Genomic DNA, 21,693 nt, shown 5'->3' with positions numbered 1-21,693 from the left:
TATTAGGCAGACTGGTAAACGTCAGCAGTGAAATCTGCCCACTAAACATTCTGTTTTCTTGAGAAACTTTTCTTTCCTTGGATTTGTCCATGGTTGGCCTACTGGGGGTCGAAAAGCTCAATAAATTGTGTGCCAGCGGGTGTCGCACATCGGTGGTTGTGAATCATATTTTGGGCGACAAAAAATTAAACACGTTTTATTTTTATGTTACAAGATCACAAAAATATTCATTTAGAATTACATTAAAAAAAACAACTAACTGAAATAGAATAGATTTAAATCAAATACTCATTACTTATTTTCTAAAGCCACAGGGAGCTGCAGTAGAGGGAAGAAAGAGCCAGGACCCGCAGGTTGCAGACCCCTGGACTAGTCAAACCCAATAATGACGCCTTATCCCTGGCTGATGCAAAGACATTAAAGTGTAAATAAGTGTGTAGTATACCTGCAGCAATGAAAACCGTGCAGTCGCTCTGCCACCCCGCAGATTTCCGCCCTGCTTTGCCTACATGTCTTTATTTTTTAGCTATTATTAGCTACCCATCATGCCTCAGCACTCTTACACTCATACAACATAGAAGCAATCCAACAAATTCCAGCTGACAGATATGAACAATAATGCTAAACTGTGTTGACAAAAGACAGTTTGAATTTGTTTTCCAACTTTTGTGTGGGACAACAAGTGGAAATGAAACATCTCATTTTGAGCTAATGGGAAAACTTACAGTGTACTTCCATAGAAAAGATTTCTCTGAGCAGGTCATATAACATAGGTGACTATCATGAAAACTGCCATTTTGTAGCAATAATCATTAGATTGTGTAAATACAATCTGAGACAAACTCAAAATAAACCAAATGAAATCCTTGAATTGTGGGGACCACATGTAGGTGTAGGTTATCCAGCTTTCTCCCACTCAAGTTCATGATTAAAAATTGATGCTTGCAGCGAATGCAAGCGTGCACCACCAACACTTTCGGCTGAAGGCAGTTGGGAAAGGCTTGAGCCTCTCCACAACCCTGAATGGATCAAGTGGGTATAGAAAATGGATGCATCAAATCCTTGAATTTCCAGCACAAAAGAATGACTCCCTTCATTTTTACAAGCAGTTTTAAAATCCAAAAATAAGCTGTGTATGTAAAGGTTGTTACGAGCCTCATTCCTTTGCACTGATTTTCAAAGTACCTAAACAAATTGGCAAGAACACTGACATTTACATGAATGCCACATCAACAAATATGAAAAAAAGACCAAATGGGTGGGTTGAAAGAATCAGTTTATTTAGAAATGCACTGATCTGTGCATAAAACGCAGTGAGGTGATAAGATAGGAGGTTCTTCTTTATCCTCTGAGTAGGGTGAAAACATGCTGAAGCAGGCTCAGGTGGGTCAGCAGGCCAGGAAGCCCCCATCCACTGGCAGTGTCACTCCATTAGTCATTTTGCTCTTATCACTCAGCAGGAATAAAATACTGTTCACCACATCCTCCACCTCTGTACAGACACACAGAGTTAAAGTCAGGTTTATTTGTATAGCACATTTCATGTACAAAACAATTAAAGTGCTTTACATAAAATAAAAGCATTGCAGCAGGGAGTGGAAGAAGCATTAAAATACATAAAAGAATATAAAGAGAAACAAAATAATTTAAATGAATTTAAAAACAAGCAACTGTCTAGATAACAGATATCGTGCAGATTTCATGCATAGACACATGAGAACAGAAATGTCTTTAACCTGGATTTAAAAATGTCTCCATTTGGTGAAAGTTTAATCTCCACTGGCAGTTTGTTCCACTTGTTTGCAGCATAACAGCTAAATGCTGCTTCTCCATGTTTAGTCTGGACTCTGGACTGGACCAGCTGACCTGAGTCCTTGGATCTAACAGCTCTGCTGGCTTTATATTCTCTGAACATATTACAGATGCATTTTGGGCCTAAACCGTTCTGGGATTTGTAAACCATCAGCAGGCTTTTAAAATTGTAGAAAATTCTCTCTCATCCAGGTGTTTACTTCCTCCAGACACTGACACAGTACGTCGGCTGGGCTGCAGTCGTCCGGTGACAGAGACACATAAAGTTGTGTATCGTCTGCATAACTGTGATAATTGATGTTAAAGTTCTGCAATATCTGACCCAAAGGGAGCATATACAAGTTAAACAGAGTCCAAGAATTTTGTGTTTGCCAATTGTCACGCTTTCCCTAAGAATTGAGGATAAACGTGAGGTAGGAAAACTCTCTTAGTTGCCAAACAAATTAGTTGCCACACAAAACTAAAGAGAAAATAGTTTATCTAATGATTCTGCACACTTGCATATATATAGGTCTTTGGTAAACAGTCAGATTTGAGGTTCTATGATGTTTTCGAATGACTGAGATTAGATTGCATTTATTCAACAATAAAAACAAATCCTCAAAATTCTGCAAACAGTGTATTTGATGATTGATCAATCTGTACAAATGAGCACTACTCCATGAAAAAATAAATGTGTGAACCATGCATACACACTGCCTGCTGGGTCTGACCTGCAAAGCGGCCCAGGGGGATGCGGGAAGTCATGGCCTCAGCTTTTTCAGGGTCACTCCAACCCAGGCGGCCCATCTCTGTCATCACCACTGTTGGGTTCACACTGTTCACACGGATCTGATCACAACACAACACTGGCAGGTCAGCTAAAGTAATTCCAACAACTGATCTACAAAGAAAATCTTTCAGATCAATCATTTGTTTGTACATGGGCTCTATCAGTTTATCGTATAAAGTCTGTTCTAATGGCTAATACATCCCAAAAAGATGGTAGTATTGCCATTAGTAACCATTGTGGAGAGTTTTGCAAAGAAATATTTTCCTAATCCGAAATCCACGAGGTATGGAGATGCAGAAAAATATAAGACAATGCCAAAGACATCACAGATATTATTGGTTCAAAGCAAAGTCAGGTCATCAACTCTAAATGAATTGTTCTGTGGGATTGATTGCATTATAACATAACAGGGATTCATATTTACTACCCATTCAGTTCATTTTACCACCGCTGTGTCCACTGTGGCAGCTGTAATTCAGTTCTGTGGTTTGATCCCTGGCTGCTCCAGTCCACGTGCCCAGGTTACCTTTGGCAAGGCACTGAGCCCACATCATCCCTGATGTGTGTGGCTCAGTGTGTGGGTATGATGGAGGAGAAAAAAGCATTGCGTAGAACGTATAGACTAAGACGTGCTGCATCATTTTATTCATAGAGATTAATGAATAAACAAATCCACAGATCTGGACGATAGTTTAAATTTAGTTTTTAGTTGGGTAGGAGGCATTTGCATTACGACATCTCTTGAGAATAAAAAGAAAAAGTGGATTTTCCTCACAAATATACCATTTTAGTGTGACTTCTATTAAAACGGTTAAAATATTTCCCTCTATGGGGAATGGGTAGCCTAGAAATCTAGACGCCCCTAGCAGCCGCAAATGGAATTTGCTCTGGGGCTCCCTGTATAGCTTTTTGCTGTACGGGTCTGGCTTGCTAGGCTAGGGAATGGGAGACTATGGGGAGAATAATCAATCAGATTCTGTGTGTACGTTCAAATCTCTCATTGTGATCAGTAGTGGTCTCCTATCTCCATCTCCTCATCTGCATGCTGTAAAGTGCAACTATGGAGAGAGTCTGAACAATGCTCTGCACATGTGTGAAAACGGATAGGTTAGAGCTGTGCCCTGGTTCTGGGGGCTTTGCCTGAAATGAGGCTTGATAAGGGTGATCCAGGTACCTGGTGGGGTGCCAGCTCCAGTGCCATCACTTTAGTCAGCATGTCCAGGGCCCCTTTAGTGGCACCTGAGCAAGGGCACAAAGACAGAAACACAAGACACCATTGTTCCTATCATTTGGCTACTTTCATTTCATTTCCTCTGTTAATAGGTCGATGAGAGGACAACCATGATGAGAAGCTTGGGATAGATGCTGGCTGTCCTGTTACTCACAGTAAACGGCATGATCTCTGAGGGCCCGCTGGGAAGCCTGGCTGGACACATTGACGATGGAGCCTTGTGATCCTCTGGCCTTCATTCCACGAGCCACTATCTAACCACAGACACAGAGCTGGGTTTCACTCTCACTGAAACCTGTTTAACAGGTTGAAGTCATAAAGAGGACCTCAGAACCAGGGTCATCTTGATTACTTTTTATGACCGGTTCTAAAGGGCTTGTTGAGCTTTTGAACAGGTCATATAGAGAAAATACCTTTCTCACACACTTTTATCCTGCTACATCTGGTCTGTTTCATATTTTCAGCCACTAATGGATATTTTTCTGATGTAAATGTAAAACTGATAAAACAGAGCTCAAATTAGCTGGCCAGGCAGTTTTGATATTTAAAGATCACATTCTGCAATTATAGTGTAAAAATAGAGAGGAATAGGAACCAAGACAGGACATTGGGGCACACACTTGACATGTTTCTCTTTACGATGTCTCCTCTGTAAATCAGTTCATCTTTGACTGAACTTCTCAGCTTGCAACAGTTTCTCTGACTCTCTTGGCAACTACTGCCTCTGGCCAGTAATTCTTGTACAGTGCAACCTAAGACTGTAGGTTCTGGTTGTGGGTCCCCCACCTGATGTTGCAGGGAGTGGAACTAAACACAAGGCAGCATGACAGTGGAACATTTGGTAAGAGTACCAAGTTGGTTGAGCTCTGTGTCCATTCAACCAAAGGCACTTCTAATCAGGTGATGAGAAGAACAAGATTCTCTTTTGTTAAAGAGCTTCTGTTGCCGCGCTTCAAGGACTAATAATAGTGTATGTAACAGTGCGTTTGGTTTTTTATTTTATTTTATTTTGTTCTGTTGTTTTTTTGTTTATAATGTCTCGTTTTGTCTCTGCTTTCTGTGTGTTCCTTATGTAAAGCGTCTTTGAGCATTCGGAAAAGCACTATATAAAACTTATATATTATTATTATTATTATTAATAGCTGTATTTTATTTCTTTTTACATTTACACACAATAATTCATTCTCAATAACAGTAATTCTTCTACAAGTTGAATGAATCACTGATTGTGGGTGCCTGAAAGTATTTCACAAAAATCCAGTTCTATTTACAGTACTGAGCACTTCCATTTCAGGGCAAGAGTCCTGATCCAGAGTCTTGGATTTAGCTTCTCTTCATCGGCTCCCTGTTAAATTCAGAATAGAATTTAAGATTCTTCTCCTTACATATAAAGCTCTTAATGACCGAGCTCCATCATATCTTAAAGATCTCATTGTAAGATATTTTCCTAACAGAGCACTTCGTTCCCAAACTGCAGGTTTACTTGAGGTTCCCAGAGTTTCTAAAAGTAGAATGGGAGGCAGAGCTCTCAGTTATCAGGCCCCTCTCTGTGGAACCAGCTGCCAGTTTGGGAGGCAGAGCCTTCAGTTATCAGGCCCCTCTCTGTGGAACCAGCTGCCAGTTTGGGAGGCAGAGCCTTCAGTTATCAGGCCCCTCTCTGTGGAACCAGCTGCCAGTTTGGGAGGCAGAGCCTTCAGTTATCAGGCCCCTCTCTGTGGAACCAGCTGCCAGTTTGGGAGGCAGAGCCTTCAGTTATCAGGCCCCTCTCTGTGGAACCAGCTGCCAGTTTGGGAGGCAGAGCCTTCAGTTATCAGGCCCCTCTCTGTGGAACCAGCTGCCAGTTTGGGAGGCAGAGCCTTCAGTTATCAGGCCCCTCTCTGTGGAACCAGCTGCCAGTTTGGGAGGCAGAGCCTTCAGTTATCAGGCCCCTCTCTGTGGAACCAGCTGCCAGTTTGGGAGGCAGAGCCTTCAGTTATCAGGCCCCTCTCTGTGGAACCAGCTGCCAGTTTGGTCCTGCAGCAGCTCACATGACTGAGTCTGCCAGAGGGAAGGCTGCTGAGAAGACAGCGTCCTGGGAAGGCGGGGTCTTCCCGGATCTTTGTGGCCCATCGGAGGAGAAGGACATCTCCTCTGGGAGCCAATGGTCCACTGAGCAGTCGTGATGACCCGCTGCAGTTGTTTCTTCCCACTCTGTGCATCCATAGGTCAGGCCCTCTCCATTGTGCAGTGATCAAAGTTGTTCAGCAGTTCGTTCCTCCTCAGTGTTCTCAGAAAAAGGAGAGCCTTTTTAATGGGTGTGGGTGGTGTTCACAGGTGGTGTCCTCTGAGATGTGCAGTCTGAGAAACTTAAAGTTTGTGATCCGCTCCACTTCCTCCCCATTGATGCTCCAGCCTGAGTGCAGTGTGGTCCTTCACCTCTGGAAGTCAGTGATGATTTCTTTTGTCTTCTTGGTGCTGAGGTTGGGGTGGTTGTCCCTGCACCAGGCTGTCAGTGCTCGGACCTCCTCCTCCACATCCGTATGTGGATCTGTTGGACCTGAAGCTCTTTCAGAGTTTTTCTTTGGACATTTTCTGCTTCTTCCCTCATCTTCAGTCCAGTCCTTGTACCTGAGCATCTTCAGAGGAATGTGTTTTCTCTTTGTTAAGCCACTTAACTCTGAGCTATGAACCATTCAGGCAGGAAAAAGGCTCCTAACTCAAGGAATGAACCAGTGTTGTGTCCAACTTAGCAAAGAAGCCGTTTTAAACTGGATCTTTAGGCACTTTGTTCCCAGCAGCCTGTCACAGAGACACATCATTTGTTCCCATTTCTTTAGCTGCATGTGTGAAAAACAGCAAAGATAACACAGTGTGACAGACAGAAAACAGGATTTCTGCAGCAACAAGGTGATTCCCAAAGAGCTGTTAGCTGAAAACTTGGCATATCTCAGCATGGTGTGCAGTGTGTCCTTAAAACATTTGAGGAAACTGGACAAGTGGAGGACAGAAGAAGAAGTGTCAGGCCTAAAGAACTATCTCCAGCAGATGAACAGGATCTGAAAGTGATGTCCTTAAGAAAGAGGAAAACATCCAGCAAAGACCTGACACAGGAGCTGAGAGATGCATCTGGACCTTCAGCTGATCCATCTGCTGTTGGCCCAAGCCTCATCAGAAATGGGCTCCATGGAAGGGTGGCTGTCAAGAAGCCGTTCTTCAGGAAGGGAAACGGGGAGAAAAGGCTGAGCTGTGCCAAAGGACACAAGAAGTGGGCTGAAAATCAGTGGCAGCAGGTCTGATGGAGGGATGAATCCTCCCCAGAGCCCGGAGCTCAACATTACTGAAGCAGTGTGGGATCATGTTGGCAGAGAACGGAACAAAAGGCAGCCCACATCCAAAGAAGAGCTTTGGGATGTCCTTCAAGAAGCCTGGAGAACTATTCCTGAAGACTCCTTAAAGAAAGGACAGAAAGCTGGTCTGAGAGGGTTCAGGCTGTGCTGGAGGAGAAAGGAGCTCAGAGCAGATATTCACTTTAAAGCTGCTCAGAACTGAACTAACTCTGGTTCTGCCTCAGATTCTGGGTTTATGTTCATGTTGGAACATGTTTCAGTGAATCTCTGCAGCTGTTACCATGGAAACATCTGCAGATATTCACTTTAAAGCTGCTCAGAACTGAACTAACTCTGGTTCTGCCTCAGATTCTGGGTTTATGTTCATGTTGGAACATGTTTCAGTGAATCTCTGCAGCTGTTACCATGGAAACATCTGCAGATATTCACTTTAAAGCTGCTCAGAACTGAACTAACTCTGGTTCTGACTCAGATTCTGGGTTTATGTTCATGTTGGAACATGTTTCAGTGAATCTCTGCAGCTGTTACCATGGAAACATCTGCAGATATTCACTTTAAAGCTGCTCAGAACTGAACTAACTCTGGTTCTGCCTCAGATTCTGGGTTTATGTTCATGTTGGAACATGTTTCAGTGAATCTCTGCAGCTGTTACCATGGAAACATCTGCAGATATTCACTTTAAAGCTGCTCAGAACTGAACTAACTCTGGTTCTGCCTCAGATTCTGGGTTTATGTTCATGTTGGAACATGTTTCAGTGAATCTCTGCAGCTGCTTCCTGTTTAACTGGACATGTGAGGAAATTAAGGCTGGATCAGGACCTTTGCACGGTGCTGAGGGTGGCTGAATAAATAACTTAATTGAAGTAATTTGATAAACTCACTTGTACAGCAAATGGGCTCAATATATAGAAAAACTAAATGGTTTACCATTGCATAACTTGGGTTACTGCATGGAAGATTGGTAACCCTGCACTTCTGATATTCACCTTCAAAGGTCCAAAATGATTACAAGAACATTCCTAGAGTAACACTTGGGTTTTGGAATCCCAATTGTTCCTCCAGTTGCACCTGTCTTACCTGAGATACATGCAGCACAGCTTTCACGTTCACACTGTATGCTCTGTAGAACAGAACAAACATCAAAGGTTAGCACATGATTGGTTCAGAAGTCTTTGTACAGCATCATCACATCTTTACTGAAGAAGATGAACATCAGTGAGTCTGCATGTCCTGATGCCATGTGGGAGCAGACACCACATCATGGTGCTGGCCAGCTCAGTGACATGTTCACCAAACTCTTCCTAATGTGAGCTGAACATGCTCAGATACCTTCGACCTGGAAAAGATCCTCTGTGATATCACCAAGTCTGAAAACACCAAGGGGCAAAATGCAGGCCTGGTCACCAAGATCTTTAAAAAGGTGAAGAGATATGCTGCTACTCCTGTTAGCTGTCCAATCAGACTCCTTACAGTGTTGAAGATGCACAACTTTTTATTTGGCTCAGAGTCTATAAGTCTTATGCCTTGAGTTTATTTCTTCTGCCTTTAAGCAGATGCAGCCTCATGCTGTATTTGACCCTTTTTTAAAACAAGCTTTTTTTTTTAATAACAGGTTTCAGCAGGTTTAGATGAATGGACAGGATGTTACAGGCTGGGACCCGTCCCCTTTGCTCACTACACAGACGCTTGAAAAAGGTTATACTGATGAAACTGCTCTCATGCTCCTTCTTCAGGCTCACATTCAGGATAGGAGAATGCCTCACCAGCTTTAGCTGGATGATATGACCATGACTTCCTAAATCTGGATGTTTTTAAAACCAAGAAGTTAATCAGTGATTTTAGGGACACACCAAAAGGGAACATTATTCATACTGATTTCTCCAGGGGGTCAGCAAAGAATTGATTTAATGCCGAAGGCTGTGATATCCTGTTATGTCATTTTATCTTTTATTGAAGATCTTTTTTACTTCTATCTGAGAGCTTATTGGGTCTGAGTAAGCCCAGAATATCACCAGCCTTTGAGCTGATGTTAGAATCTGTCCCTGATGAGAACTGTCCAAGTGGCTTATTCCTACCTTAGAAAAGTTCTAGAAATCTCTAATCTATTATATCCATTTATTGGAACTCTCTTTACTAAACAGTCTCCTCTACATTTAAATGGCAGGGTTGGTGTTTGTTGGAACTGAATGCACTTACTGGGAAGCTAAACTTACCACTGGGATGAATAAATTGGTCTGAATCTGAATATTTTTACCATTTGCTGACGGAACTTCTTACATGGGGAACACAGAAGCATCTCATTTGCCTTACTGGTCAAACTGGTCGGGCGTGACCTCCAGAAATGGCTGCAGGTTGGCACAGGCAGCGTTATTCACCAGCAGGTCGACGGGGCCGACGTTCTGCAGGGCAGCTTCTGTGGCCCCCCAGTCTGCCAGGTCGACACAGAGCGGCGAGATGGATGCACACTGTGAGAGGAAGTAACACAACATGCACCAGTCCAGCTGATAAAAGATCCAGGGGCAGAAATCAAGAAATGACTTTGACTAGGACAAGTTCTTAAATATCCAACCGGCAAAAAATAACACGTCCGTCTTAAAAATGAAATAGAAGATGTATGGATCTGTTGTGTCAGCAAAAGTTTATCATTCAAGGCCCAAATGAACCGAATACTGTTGATTCACCCAAGCAGCCAGAGAGCTGAGGAGCACGAGGACAGCCGACACATGTAGGAAAGCAAGAAGGTACAGAAGACACCTTAGATATGAGAGGAGAGACAGGTTAATGAGTGACTGGGTGGGTGTGTGGGGGTCTACCTCCTGTACGAGGCTGTTCAGGTCTGCCTGTGTGCGCGTGAGCGCGGTGACCTTTGCCCCGCAGCGTGCCAGAGCCAGAGCTGTCGCTCTGCCAATCCCTGAGGAGAGAAAACATCCAAAGAGTACAGAGAATACAGAGACTTGAACATGTTATTGGGATTAAAGGAACTGCATTAGGCTGGTTTAAGTCATATTTATCTGATAGATTTCAGTTTGTTCTTGTAAATGAAGAATCTTCCTCACACCCCATGTTTTAAGTTAAAGCTGTTCATTTTTCAACAGCTGTATGTGACCTTACAGTTATGATAATGTTATTATACCATAAATAACAGCACTCTATAGAGTAAGTGCTGAATCAGCATTCACACCATTGCAGCAGATGATCCACCCACTGAAAATCATGATCTCAGGGTGCAGATACAGACACAATAGATGTTTCTTTGACAATAGAACTGGATTCACTGAGATTTTTTATATATATATATATAAAAATCTCAGTGAATCCAGTCGCCGATATGACTGCAAAGGTAGGTCGAAAATGTCAGCGTAACATGCACGTGGAAGAAGGCTGCAGGTTTTCTCAGCAGAACATTGAATTGGAACTAGAGGAGTAGTGAGAGGCAGACACGGGTGGACTGCAGAGTGCCCACCTGGATAGAAAAAGTTGCTCTCTGTACCTTTTCCTGCTCCGGTGACCAGGGCTGGTTTGCCAGTAAATGAAATCTCCATGGTCGGTTGGTTGAGCTGCAGATTGACACACAACACCACAGATAGTTTCAGTCACATGACTGCCTCGGGTCAGCTCCATCTCCTGCACAGTTCCAGGTATGAACGTGTGGAACACGGCAGTACTCACTCACAGCTCGGCAGCCTAAACCCAGTCAGCAGGAAGCACCGCTTCTGTGGAGGACTCTGAACTCTTGTGTCACTTCAAAAAACATTTGAACATTTTAACTGTGTCCGTAACAAGGAGCTTCCGCCAATGCTCCGAGTCCACTGAGAAAGCTCGCGCTAGTATAGAACCAAGCGAAATGACTTCCGGTTTTCAGAATAAGACGACATAGGACAATCAAGCTCGTGTGTGTGTCCCTTTTCTTTTTACACCGAAAAAAGTCTAATATTCCATTTTTTACTGGACTGTAATAACTTTCGTCCGTAAGTTCTGACAATGGTTTGACTTTAAAACCACCCTGACTACATGGCATGCTCAGTTAATATCAAACATTTTTACTGTATCATTTTGGAGTAATTTGTCTTTTTTGCTTTGTTTTGCACCAAAAAAGCTCTCATACTCCATGTTAATGTACAATAACTATATTTTTACTGTATACTTTCCGAGTAATCCATAGACAAAGTCCCTTAAACTGAACAAGAATGAACCTATTTTGTCTAACTTTGTTGTGGTATAAAACCCGTTTCTTCCATAAGTAGTTCATGAAACCTATACTGCCAGACTAAGTACATCATGGACTACTACCATGGGTATTATCAAGTACTTTTACTGTATACTTTCTAAGGACTACTATTACTGATATTAAGGATCATTTAAGATACTGTGCACTGCAGAACTGTCAAACTCCTCCTAGGCTTCTGACAGATAAGAAGATCTTACACATCCCAACCCCCCATATGTGGAGAACGAAAAAGGAGATTTCTTTGTATAACAAATTAATTTATGGTGTTTTTTTTTAGATCAATTCATGCAATTACTTTTACTGTAAACATAGCATCTTTATAAATCAATACACACCAGATTTATAGTGAATAGTAACAACACAGCCCTTATCCTGAGTGCCATCTATTATTTTTATTTTTAAAATCCCACATAAACCCACATCCACCTGATCCTCCCCTCCGACTGTAGATTTGACCCTTAAATCATCATTCAGTATCAATTTAATATCATTCAAACATCACAAGCTTTGAAGAATAACAGGCAAAGAGATGGGAAGAGGCTTTAATTACGCTTTTAAAGACTGAATCACATCTGTACACCTCTTAAAACATGTAAAATGCATGAACAGAAAGAAGGGACTCACCTGTTGAGTAACGCACATTTCCTTATTTGGAAAGCTTTGTCGGAATGATGGGACGTTTGCATGTCGGATTGGCGGGATGTCGGAATGGCGGGATGTCGGAATGGCGGGATGTCGGAATGTCGGAATGGGCGGGATGTCGGAATGGCGGGATGTCGGAATGATGGGACGTTTGCATGTCGGAATGTTGGATAGGCGGGATGTCGGGATGTTGGAATGGCGGGATGTTGGGATGTCGAGATGTTGGAATGGCGGGATGTCAGGATGTTGGATTGGTGAGATGTTGGAATGGCGGGATGTTGGGATGTCGAGATGTTGGAATGGCGGGATGTTGGGATGTCGAGATGTTGGAATGGCGGGATGTCGGGATGTCGGAATGGCGGAATGTCGGAATGGCGGGATGTTGGAATGTCGGGATGTTGGAATGGCGGGATGTTGGAATGGCGGGATGTCGGGATGGAGGGATGTCGGGATGGCGGGATGTCGGAATGGCGGGATGTCGGGATGGCGGGATGTTGGGATGGCGGATTGGTGAGATGTTGGGATGTCGGGATGGCGGGATGTTGGAATGGCGGGATGTTGGGATGTTGGAATGGCGAGATGTTGGAATGGCGGGATGTTGGAATGGCGGGATGTTGGGATGTTGGAATGTCGGGATGTTGGAATGGCGGGATGTTGGAATGGCGGGATGTTGGAATGGCGGGATGTTGGAATGTTGGATTGGTGAGATGTCGGGATGTCGGGATGTTGGGATGTCGAGATGTTGGAATGGCGGGATGTCGGGATGTTGGAATGGCGGAATGTTGGAATGGCGGGATGTTGGGATGTTGGAATGGCGGGATGTTGGAATGGCGGGATGTCGGGATGTTGGATTGGTGAGATGTCGGGATGTTGGGATGGCGGGATGTTGGAATGGCGGGATGTCGGGATGTTGGATTGGTGAGATGTTGGGATGTCGAGATGTTGGAATGGCGGGATGTCGGGATGTCGAGATGTTGGAATGGCGGGATGTCGGGATGTTGGAATGGCGGGATGTTGGGATGTCGAGATGTTGGAATGGCGGGATGTCGGGATGTTGGAATGTCGGAATGGCGAGATGTTGGAATGGCGGGATGTTGGAATGTCGGAATGGCGGGATGTTGGAATGGCGGAATGGCGGGATGTCGGAATGGCGGGATGTTGGGATGTTGGAATGGCGGGATGTTGGAATGGCGGGATGTTGGGATGTTGGAATGGCGGGATGTTGGGATGGCGGATTGGTGAGATGTTGGGATGTCGGGATGGCGGAATGTTGGAATGGCGGGATGTTGGGATGTTGGAATGGCGGGATGTTGGGATGTCGGAATGGCGAGATGTTGGAATGGCGGGATGTTGGAATGGCGGGATGTTGGGATGTTGGAATGTCGGGATGTTGGAATGGCGGGATGTTGGGATGTTGGATTGGTGAGATGTCGGGATGTCGGGATGTTGGAATGGCGGGATGTTGGAATGGCGGGATGTCGGAATGGCGGGATGTCGGGATGTTGGATTGGTGAGATGTCGGGATGTTGGGATGGCGGGATGTTGGAATGGCGGGATGTTGGAATGGCGGGATGTCGGGATGTTGGATTGGTGAGATGTTGGGATGTCGAGATGTTGGAATGGCGGGATGTCGGGATGTTGGATTGGTGAGATGTTGGGATGTCGGGATGGCGGGATGTTGGAATGGCGGGATGTTGGGATGTCGAGATGTTTGAATGGCGGGATGTCGGGATGTTGGAATGGCGGGATGTTGGGATGTCGGGATGTTGGAATGGCGGGATGTTGGATTGGTGAGATGTTGGGATGGCGGGATGTTGGAATGGCGGGATGTTGGGATGTCGGGATGTTGGAATGGCGGGATGTTGGATTGGTGAGATGTTGGGATGGCGGGATGTTGGAATGGCGGGATGTTGGGATGTTGGAATGGCGAGATGTTGGAATGGCGGGATGTTGGAATGGCGGGATGTTGGGATGTCGGGATGTCGGAATGGCGGGATGTTGGAATGGCGGGATGTTGGAATGGCGGAATGGCGGGATGTTGGAATGGCGGGATGTTGGAATGGCGGGATGTTGGAATGGCGGGATGTTGGGATGTTGGATTGGTGAGATGTCGGGATGTTGGGATGTTGGAATGGCGGGATGTCGGGATGGCGGGATGTTGGGATGGCGGGATGTTGGGATGGCGGGATGTTGGGATGGCGGGATGTTGGAATGGCGGGATGTTGGAATGGCGGGATGTTGGAATGTTGGATTGGTGAGATGTCGGGATGTCGGGATGTTGGAATGGCGGGATGTTGGAATGGCGGAATGTTGGAATGGCGGGATGTTGGGATGTTGGAATGGCGGGATGTTGGAATGGCGGGATGTTGGATTGGTGAGATGTCGGGATGTTGGGATGGCGGGATGTTGGAATGGCGGGATGTCGGGATGTTGGATTGGTGAGATGTTGGGATGGCGGGATGTTGGGATGGCGGGATGTTGGAATGGCGGGATGTTGGAATGGCGGGATGTTGGGATGTCGAGATGTTGGGATGGCGGGATGGCGGGATGTTGGAATGGCGGGATGTTGGGATGTTGGATTGGTGAGATGTCGGGATGTTGGGATGTTGGAATGGCGGGATGTCGGGATGGCGGGATGTTGGGATGGCGGGATGTTGGGATGGCGGGATGTTGGGATGGCGGGATGTTGGGATGGCGGGATGTTGGAATGGCGGGATGTTGGAATGTTGGATTGGTGAGATGTCGGGATGTTGGAATGGCGGGATGTTGGAATGGCGGAATGTTGGAATGGCGGGATGTTGGGATGTTGGAATGGCGGGATGTTGGAATGGCGGGATGTTGGATTGGTGAGATGTCGGGATGTTGGGATGGCGGGATGTTGGAATGGCGGGATGTCGGGATGTTGGATTGGTGAGATGTTGGGATGTCGAGATGTTGGAATGGCGGGATGTCGGGATGTTGGATTGGTGAGATGTTGGGATGTCGGGATGGTGGGATGTTGGAATGGCGGGATGTTGGGATGTCGAGATGTTTGAATGGCGGGATGTCGGGATGTTGGGATGTCGGAATGGCGAGATGTTGGAATGGCGGGATGTTGGAATGGCGGGATGTTGGAATGTCGGGATGGCGGGATGTCGGAATGGCGGGATGTTGGAATGGCGGGATGTCGGGATGTTGGAATGGCGGGATGTTGGAATGGCGGGATGTTGGAATGGCAGGATGTTGGAATGGCGGGATGTCGGGATGTTGGATTGGTGAGATGTTGGGATGGCGGGATGTTGGGATGGCGGGATGTTGGAATGGCGGGATGTTGGAATGGCGGGATGTTGGGATGTCGAGATGTTGGGATGGCGGGATGTTGGAATGGCGGGATGTTGGGATGTCGGGATGTTGGAATGGCGGGATGTTGGATTGGTGAGATGTTGGGATGGCGGGATGTTGGAATGGCGGGATGTTGGGATGTCGGAATGGCGAGATGTTGGAATGGCGGGATGTTGGAATGGCGGGATGTTGGATTGGTGAGATGTTGGGATGGCGGGATGGCGGGATGTTGGAATGGCGGGATGTTGGGATGTCGGGATGTTGGAATGGCGGGATGTTGGATTGGTGAGATGTTGGGATGGCGGGATGTTGGAATGGCGGGATGTTGGGATGTCGGAATGGCGAGATGTTGGAATGGCGGGATGTTGGAATGGCGGGATGTTGGAATGGCGGGATGTTGGAATGGCGGGATGTCGGGATGTCGGGATGTCGGAATGGCGGGATGTTGGGATGTTGGATTGGTGAGATGTCGGGATGTTGGGATGTTGGAATGGCGGGATGTCGGGATGTTGGGATGGCGGGATGTTGGGATGGCGGGATGTTGGGATGGCGGGATGTTGGGATGGCGGGATGTTGGATTGGTGGGATGTTGGGTTGGTGAGATGTTGGGATGTTGGGATGTCGGGATGTTGGAATGGCGGGATGTTGGGATGTCGGGATGTTGGAATGGTGGGATGTCGGGATGTTGGAATGGCGGGATGTTGGGATGTCGGGATGTTGGAATGTCGGGATGTTGGAATGTCGGGATGTTGGGAATGTCGGGATGTTGGAAATGGCGGGATGTTGGGATGGCGGGATGTCGGGATGGTGGAATGGCGGGATGTTGGAATGGCGGGATGTTGGGATGGCGGGATGTTGGAATGGCGGGATGTTGGAATGGCGGGATGTTGGGATGGTGGGATGGCGGGATGTTGGAATGGCGGGATGTTGGAATGGCGGGATGTTGGGATGTCGGGATGTTGGAATGGCGGGATGTTGGGATGTTGGAATGGGTGGTGCAACCCACCTACCGTGACAATTTGTTTGTACCGTAGACAATCTCTCCCAAATTCAGGCTGCAGCTGCTGTTCAAAGAGATGAGTCGCTGACGTGAGCCATCTCATGTTAACCTGCAGTGTCTTTACTACACACTTGCGTCGCTGGCAGTTCTGGTCTGGTGCAGAAATCATTTGTGAGCAGACTTGCTGTTAGCAACGTTCTCATCCTGCATTTCCATCAAGTCGACGAACTGTGTAACATTTATTATTTCTCGACAAATATAATAATAGCTGTGATTTAAATCAAACATGTTTACAACTCTAAAGCTATCCGATGGCTCACAGGATTTTATCTTTACAACGTCTGCTCCCATGTTTCAGTAAAATCTGCGTCCCTGTTGTTGATGATAGGCAAGTTGATTACTAAACATGTAGTAACAACTCAGTATTACAGCAACTTGAGAAGGTAGTAAGATTTTATTCTTTCTGAAACATCAGAATACATCAGTGGCAGGGTTTACAAAAAATGTCACTTAGTTTTATCCACTGACCTGCAGTGAGACACATGGTTTTGGATTCTAGTCTTTCGTGCAAAAGTGGTAGACTGGTGCATTACACAAACATATTATACAGGCAGAAATAGCTTTATGTGATTTGAAGGGGTGGAGACGAACAATTAGTTTCACCTACCCTCCTTTATGAAAAGGATGGTAGCAGTGTTTTAAAGAACATTTTCTACAGTATCACAAACATTTAAAATGTGGGACTTACTTTGCTTTAATAAACCTTAATAAATAAAACTAAGGCTAAAGCTCTAAAGGCGTGCTTTAAGACTAAATAGGCTGTACCGATGTTAGATCTGCCGATGTTGACACAAATTATTATGGTGATCTAAACATTTCATCCTCTCACCATTATATTGCTTTTTATGTGCAAGTGTAACCTGTGGCTTACAGGTAACACTTTCAATTTTGTGAAAACCTAAAAATCTTAAACCTAAAAAAACATGAATGAATATCCACTCCCAGTCTAAGTTAGATGTTTGCGTAACTACTTACGGCTGACCGTCATGCCGTCAGTGCATTGCAGTAAGTCTGTAGTCTGCCCTTGCACTACATTTGGGCTACATCCACCCAGATGAAAATGGGCTGAGCAGAACCATGCTGATTTGGGTGCAGACGGACACATTTACAAATCCTCTGGGGATCAAAAATATTTGTCTAGATTTCAGGACTGTAGGAGTAGTTTTTGTTAATTGCACTTTGTTTTACATTTATCTTTAGGATACTTAAGATGTTAAGTTTACCTATTTAGTTAGGTTTTCATAGAAATATGGGACTATTGAGGATTCATGGACCCCATAAGAAGAGGTGCAAGAGTAGCAAAAGAAGCAGCAGGAAAAGGTTTGGAGAAAGTTTGCTTGCAATGGATAAATAAACCACCAAAACCTATTCCAATTGCTTGGACAATGGACTTCTTTTGCCTGTGTATAGACTGTGCCCATGCTGCATCTGTGACAATTATGTTTAGATATGTTTAACTCAACCCACTGATTCTGACTGTGTGCAGCTCCTCCTGAGAGAAATTACAGCTGAGCTAAAACTCCCAGCGATGCAAAGAAAGTAAAATGTAGTCCACCAACATTTAGACCAACGCTGTAACATCTAACTACAGTCAGTAACTTACAGGAAATGACAACATCCAAGCAGTGCAAAACCATAAACATGGGCCAGATAAAAACAACTTAATACAAGGAGAAGAAATTTGGCTGAGTTTATGAAAGCATCATGTGAGCTACACACAGAATAAAAGGTGTGCCAGGCAACATTCAAACTCTCTTCTTCATCAGCTCAGTTTATGTTTGAGACCAAACACGATTATAGTCTCAGTATTGCTTACCTTTTCCAAGTACCTTCAACATTTTTTTCATTGATATTTCAAAGTTCATATTTGGGTATCAGCTCAATAGTACAATGACATGTGGATGGACTCAGTCCCTTCTTTACACTTTAACTACTACACTCTGATAAAGAAAGAAGGGAGCAGAAGGAAATGATAATACTGTATGGTGTTTCACATAATACAACACGCTTTTTACATACTAATATCATCTTATGGATGAGACATAAAGATCAAGTTTCAAAGCACAAGACAACCAATTGGCAAAGGTAAGGACCCAGAGGAGTGTGTGTTTAACTGAGCCAGTACAATCAGGTAATCTGTCCTATTTTCTGTAACTATTGTTGTTACACTGATAAAGACAGTAGGAAGCCGGTGCTCTGAAATGAAGCAGGTGGTGTGGAAACTCCAGAAACAAGTTCATCTATGGGTCTCTAAAGATGGATTATGACCAAAAGAATCCTGATCTTTAGCAGCTTGGAGCTTTTTTCCAGGAATTTAAGATGATTTCAGCCCTGTGCCTGCTGTATTTGCACTGAACTGTAACGTTCTGGGTAGATGGGGTAAATATAGCCAGCTGAAGTGTGGCGCTCAGCCCCAACAGTGCTCAGCAGAATCTGGGCCCCGCTGCACTGGACCTATAGTAAAACTTGGGGGTCTGTCAATGTTACACTACACTATTTTACTGCGTTCGTGTCTCAATCTCAGCTCCGTCTCCTCATTCATTTTGGAGCTGCCAAAATAATCATGACAGTCTGAATGCTGTGTTTACAAAGAGCAACAACTATTTCTGTTGTTCAGCTTTAAGGGAACATATTTTGAGCTGTGGTGCATCTTAAAGCGGAGATAGGTAGGAGGAAATAAAATGCTGAGAATCATCTGAAATGTTGAGCTCTGCAAGCCCCACCCTAAAAGGTTTAGGGCAGTCTCAAAAGTACCACCTCCCTACCAGGGCCTTTTGTGGGGCAGAACCTTCTCCACAAAAACTCTTTTGAGGGACCTGGTTCCTGTCGTAAATATGGAGAGGGTCAATGAAAGAGAAAACAGCCTCGCTCATGGGAAAGGTTCCTGCGGAGGTGATGCAGCGAAGTTTGCCTAGTGGACAAGTTAGCACTGCTACTGATGAGGCAAGGTTAGAAAGGCATGGGATTATTATCATGGGATTATCCACTGAAACAGACCCCAGACTTCAGGTCTCCTAACATGAGTTCAGATCAAATGTTGCCATACAACTAACAGAGCTGAACAAGGAGGTGTAACTTCATCTAAACTTTAGATTACATTTAGCAGCTTCAATCAGTTTCCATTTAAAGACCGTATCAGTTCAGGAACCTGGGCTGTTGCATTGCCTTTGCTAATATTTTGGGCATGCTTAGACTCTTAGGCTAAATTGTTTCCAGCTGAATGCAGTTTGATCCGGATATGGCAGAGTGAGGCAGTCTTACACTGAAGGACAGGAACACAGTGCCATTCAGCTTCAGTTCTCAGGTTTGAACTTTGGACACCACTCAGCATCTGGATACAGGAGGCAGTGGACTGTCTTAAACCTGTAGGGTGAGAAGAGAGTGTTAGGGAAAGAGCTCATTTAAGTGCTAACAGAACGCGAGTACGCCTATAGTTGTCATCAGAAGGTAACCCATTATGACTTCAGCCAATGTATGAGTGCTTTTACCTACAAAGCCCTCATCCTTTAGAAGGATATAAAACTAATTTAGAAGTCTCAATGGGTATAACTATGATATGAACACAGTAATGGAAGAATGACACCGCAATAATACATGTGATGGAGTAACAATGTAGCTGTAACATGTTCATGATGACTGTGTTTTAACTTCTGATCATAAATGTTGAAACAAACTGTCACAAAGTTGAAGAATGCAAGAAACAGATATTTTAAACCACTGCTGGATTCAAGGTAAACACAAGAAACTTGTACTAAAGAAAAAAAATAAAGGACCAGACTCAGTGAATAATTCCCTATACTCCCTATATAGACCAGTGAGCAGTGCTGACCAACATATCATTGGGGTCATCAGGTGGGAACCTCCTTTCATCAGTGTTTCGTCTAGTTGGGCCCACGACACCTCCAGGAGGCTAGACTCTGGCTGTGTTCGAAACCGCCTACTTCTCCTACTATTCCTACTAGTCCTACTTTTTTAAGTTCCCGGATGTACACTAGATGCATACTAGATTCGCCGAAATGTTGAGTATTCATCATGAGGTTACTTGTCACACTCAAACTACCCAACATGCAACGTAACGTGACGTCGCCCATCGCCATTTGAACGGTCAAATTCCGTTAACGGGACGAGACCAGTCAAAACGGCATAACCGGAAGTGCGTTGCTCACTGTGGCTAGCTTTAGCGCCGAATTCGTGGGAACAAAATTGAAAATAGCTGGTATTTTGTCAGATTTTCAACACCTTGGGGGTCTAAACGACTACTTTCTCGCCTGAAAATGTTTCAAATGTTGCTAAAGTTATATATTTACAGAGTTTAGAGCTTAAGCGAAATCAGCTTTTCAGGCAGGCTGATTTCGGCTCGGGCAGGAGTGAAGTGCACTGTGTGTAAACGCTCTGCATACTGTCTGATAGATGAGAATGCCGTTTTCAAGTATGTAGTATGTAGTAGGTGGTTTCGAACACAGCCAATGACCACTGGCGTCCCAGAGTCACCCCCCTAATGCCAGCCATCACTGCTCCTCACACCATAACAACCATTTTTTACAGCCACAAGCTACCTCAGCCTCTCACCAACTGCACACCAGTCACAGCGGGGTGGGGATTCAAACCCTGGTTCGGGTAGGGGGTAATGAAAATATAGAGGGTGCCAGAGGTGGAGGCAGGACAAGACACACTAGAAGACACACTAGCAGATTCAACAGACAAACTCACCTAAACAGTCCTATAATCAGCAAAAATGCCAGCAAAAACTAAGCCATACCACTCATTCAAAGCTAACTCACCCAAAATGGCCGCCTGATTTCAAAAGGATCACATGGGCCAAACCCTCCACTTAAATATCCTGAATTTCTTCTTTGCTTCTTCCAAGAGTCTGTTTACCCTAAGTGCTCCCCCTGCTGGGCCCCCAGCTGCTATTGCTTCTTCTTATCCAAATCCACTGACTGGATTTTACTGCTTTATCTGACAGCTCTTTCACTATTTTCCTCACATTCTGTCCACTTACTCCCAGCTCCCTCAACAATGAGACAACAGACTTTGCAACAAATCCTCTACATCCTACTTCCACTGGACATATCCTAACTTTCCATCCTCGCTGCTCTGCTTCTGCCCCTAACTCTACATATCTAAGCTTTTTCCTTTCATATGCTTCTACTACTAATTCCTCCCAAGGAACAGTCAGCTCTATGAAATAGACTCTCATTCTACTTCTAGACCACAAAACTATATCAGGCCTTAAATTTGTAGAGGCTATCTCCTGGGGAACAACAAGCTTATTTCCTAAATCTACCTGCATCTCCCAAT

At 44.8% G+C, this 21,693-nt stretch overlaps 2 protein-coding genes across 5 annotated transcripts in view; both read right to left on the bottom strand.

The window, feature by feature from the left end:
• Positions 1 to 1,259: 1,259 nt before the first annotated feature.
• On the bottom strand, positions 1,260 to 10,984 carry dcxr (dicarbonyl/L-xylulose reductase). Of its 4 annotated transcripts, none has more exons than XM_075457954.1 (9): positions 10,811 to 10,984; positions 10,605 to 10,698; positions 9,955 to 10,052; positions 9,452 to 9,606; positions 8,219 to 8,261; positions 3,970 to 4,069; positions 3,759 to 3,823; positions 2,526 to 2,643; positions 1,260 to 1,492 (listed from the first exon to the last, which is right to left on the bottom strand). In XM_075457954.1, the coding sequence occupies exons 2-9, from the start codon at positions 10,681 to 10,683 to the stop codon at positions 1,389 to 1,391; spliced, it is 762 nt and encodes a 253-aa protein (XP_075314069.1). In that variant the 5' UTR covers positions 10,684 to 10,698; positions 10,811 to 10,984; the 3' UTR covers positions 1,260 to 1,388. The 4 variants fall into 4 exon arrangements, with proteins under 4 accessions (XP_075314069.1, XP_075314070.1, XP_075314071.1 ...); XM_075457955.1 differs by having other exon boundaries at positions 10,815 to 10,984; XM_075457956.1 differs by having other exon boundaries at positions 10,632 to 10,698; positions 10,811 to 10,983.
• Positions 10,985 to 16,767: 5,783 nt separating this feature from the next.
• Positions 16,768 to 21,693, bottom strand: part of rfng (RFNG O-fucosylpeptide 3-beta-N-acetylglucosaminyltransferase) — a 33,321-nt gene continuing 28,395 nt past the window's right edge. Inside the window, exon 9 of the mRNA XM_075457195.1 lies at positions 16,768 to 19,755. Within this exon, the coding sequence (XP_075313310.1) occupies positions 19,686 to 19,755 (70 nt within the window). The 3' untranslated portion in view covers positions 16,768 to 19,685. The remainder of the gene's footprint in view (positions 19,756 to 21,693) is intronic.

Source organism: Odontesthes bonariensis, chromosome 23, assembly GCF_027942865.1.
Source record: "Odontesthes bonariensis isolate fOdoBon6 chromosome 23, fOdoBon6.hap1, whole genome shotgun sequence".
Lineage (NCBI taxonomy): Eukaryota > Metazoa > Chordata > Actinopteri > Atheriniformes > Atherinopsidae > Odontesthes > Odontesthes bonariensis.
The sequence above is the reverse complement of the archived record's forward strand: the minus strand, read 5'-3'. Positions and strand labels throughout refer to the sequence as shown.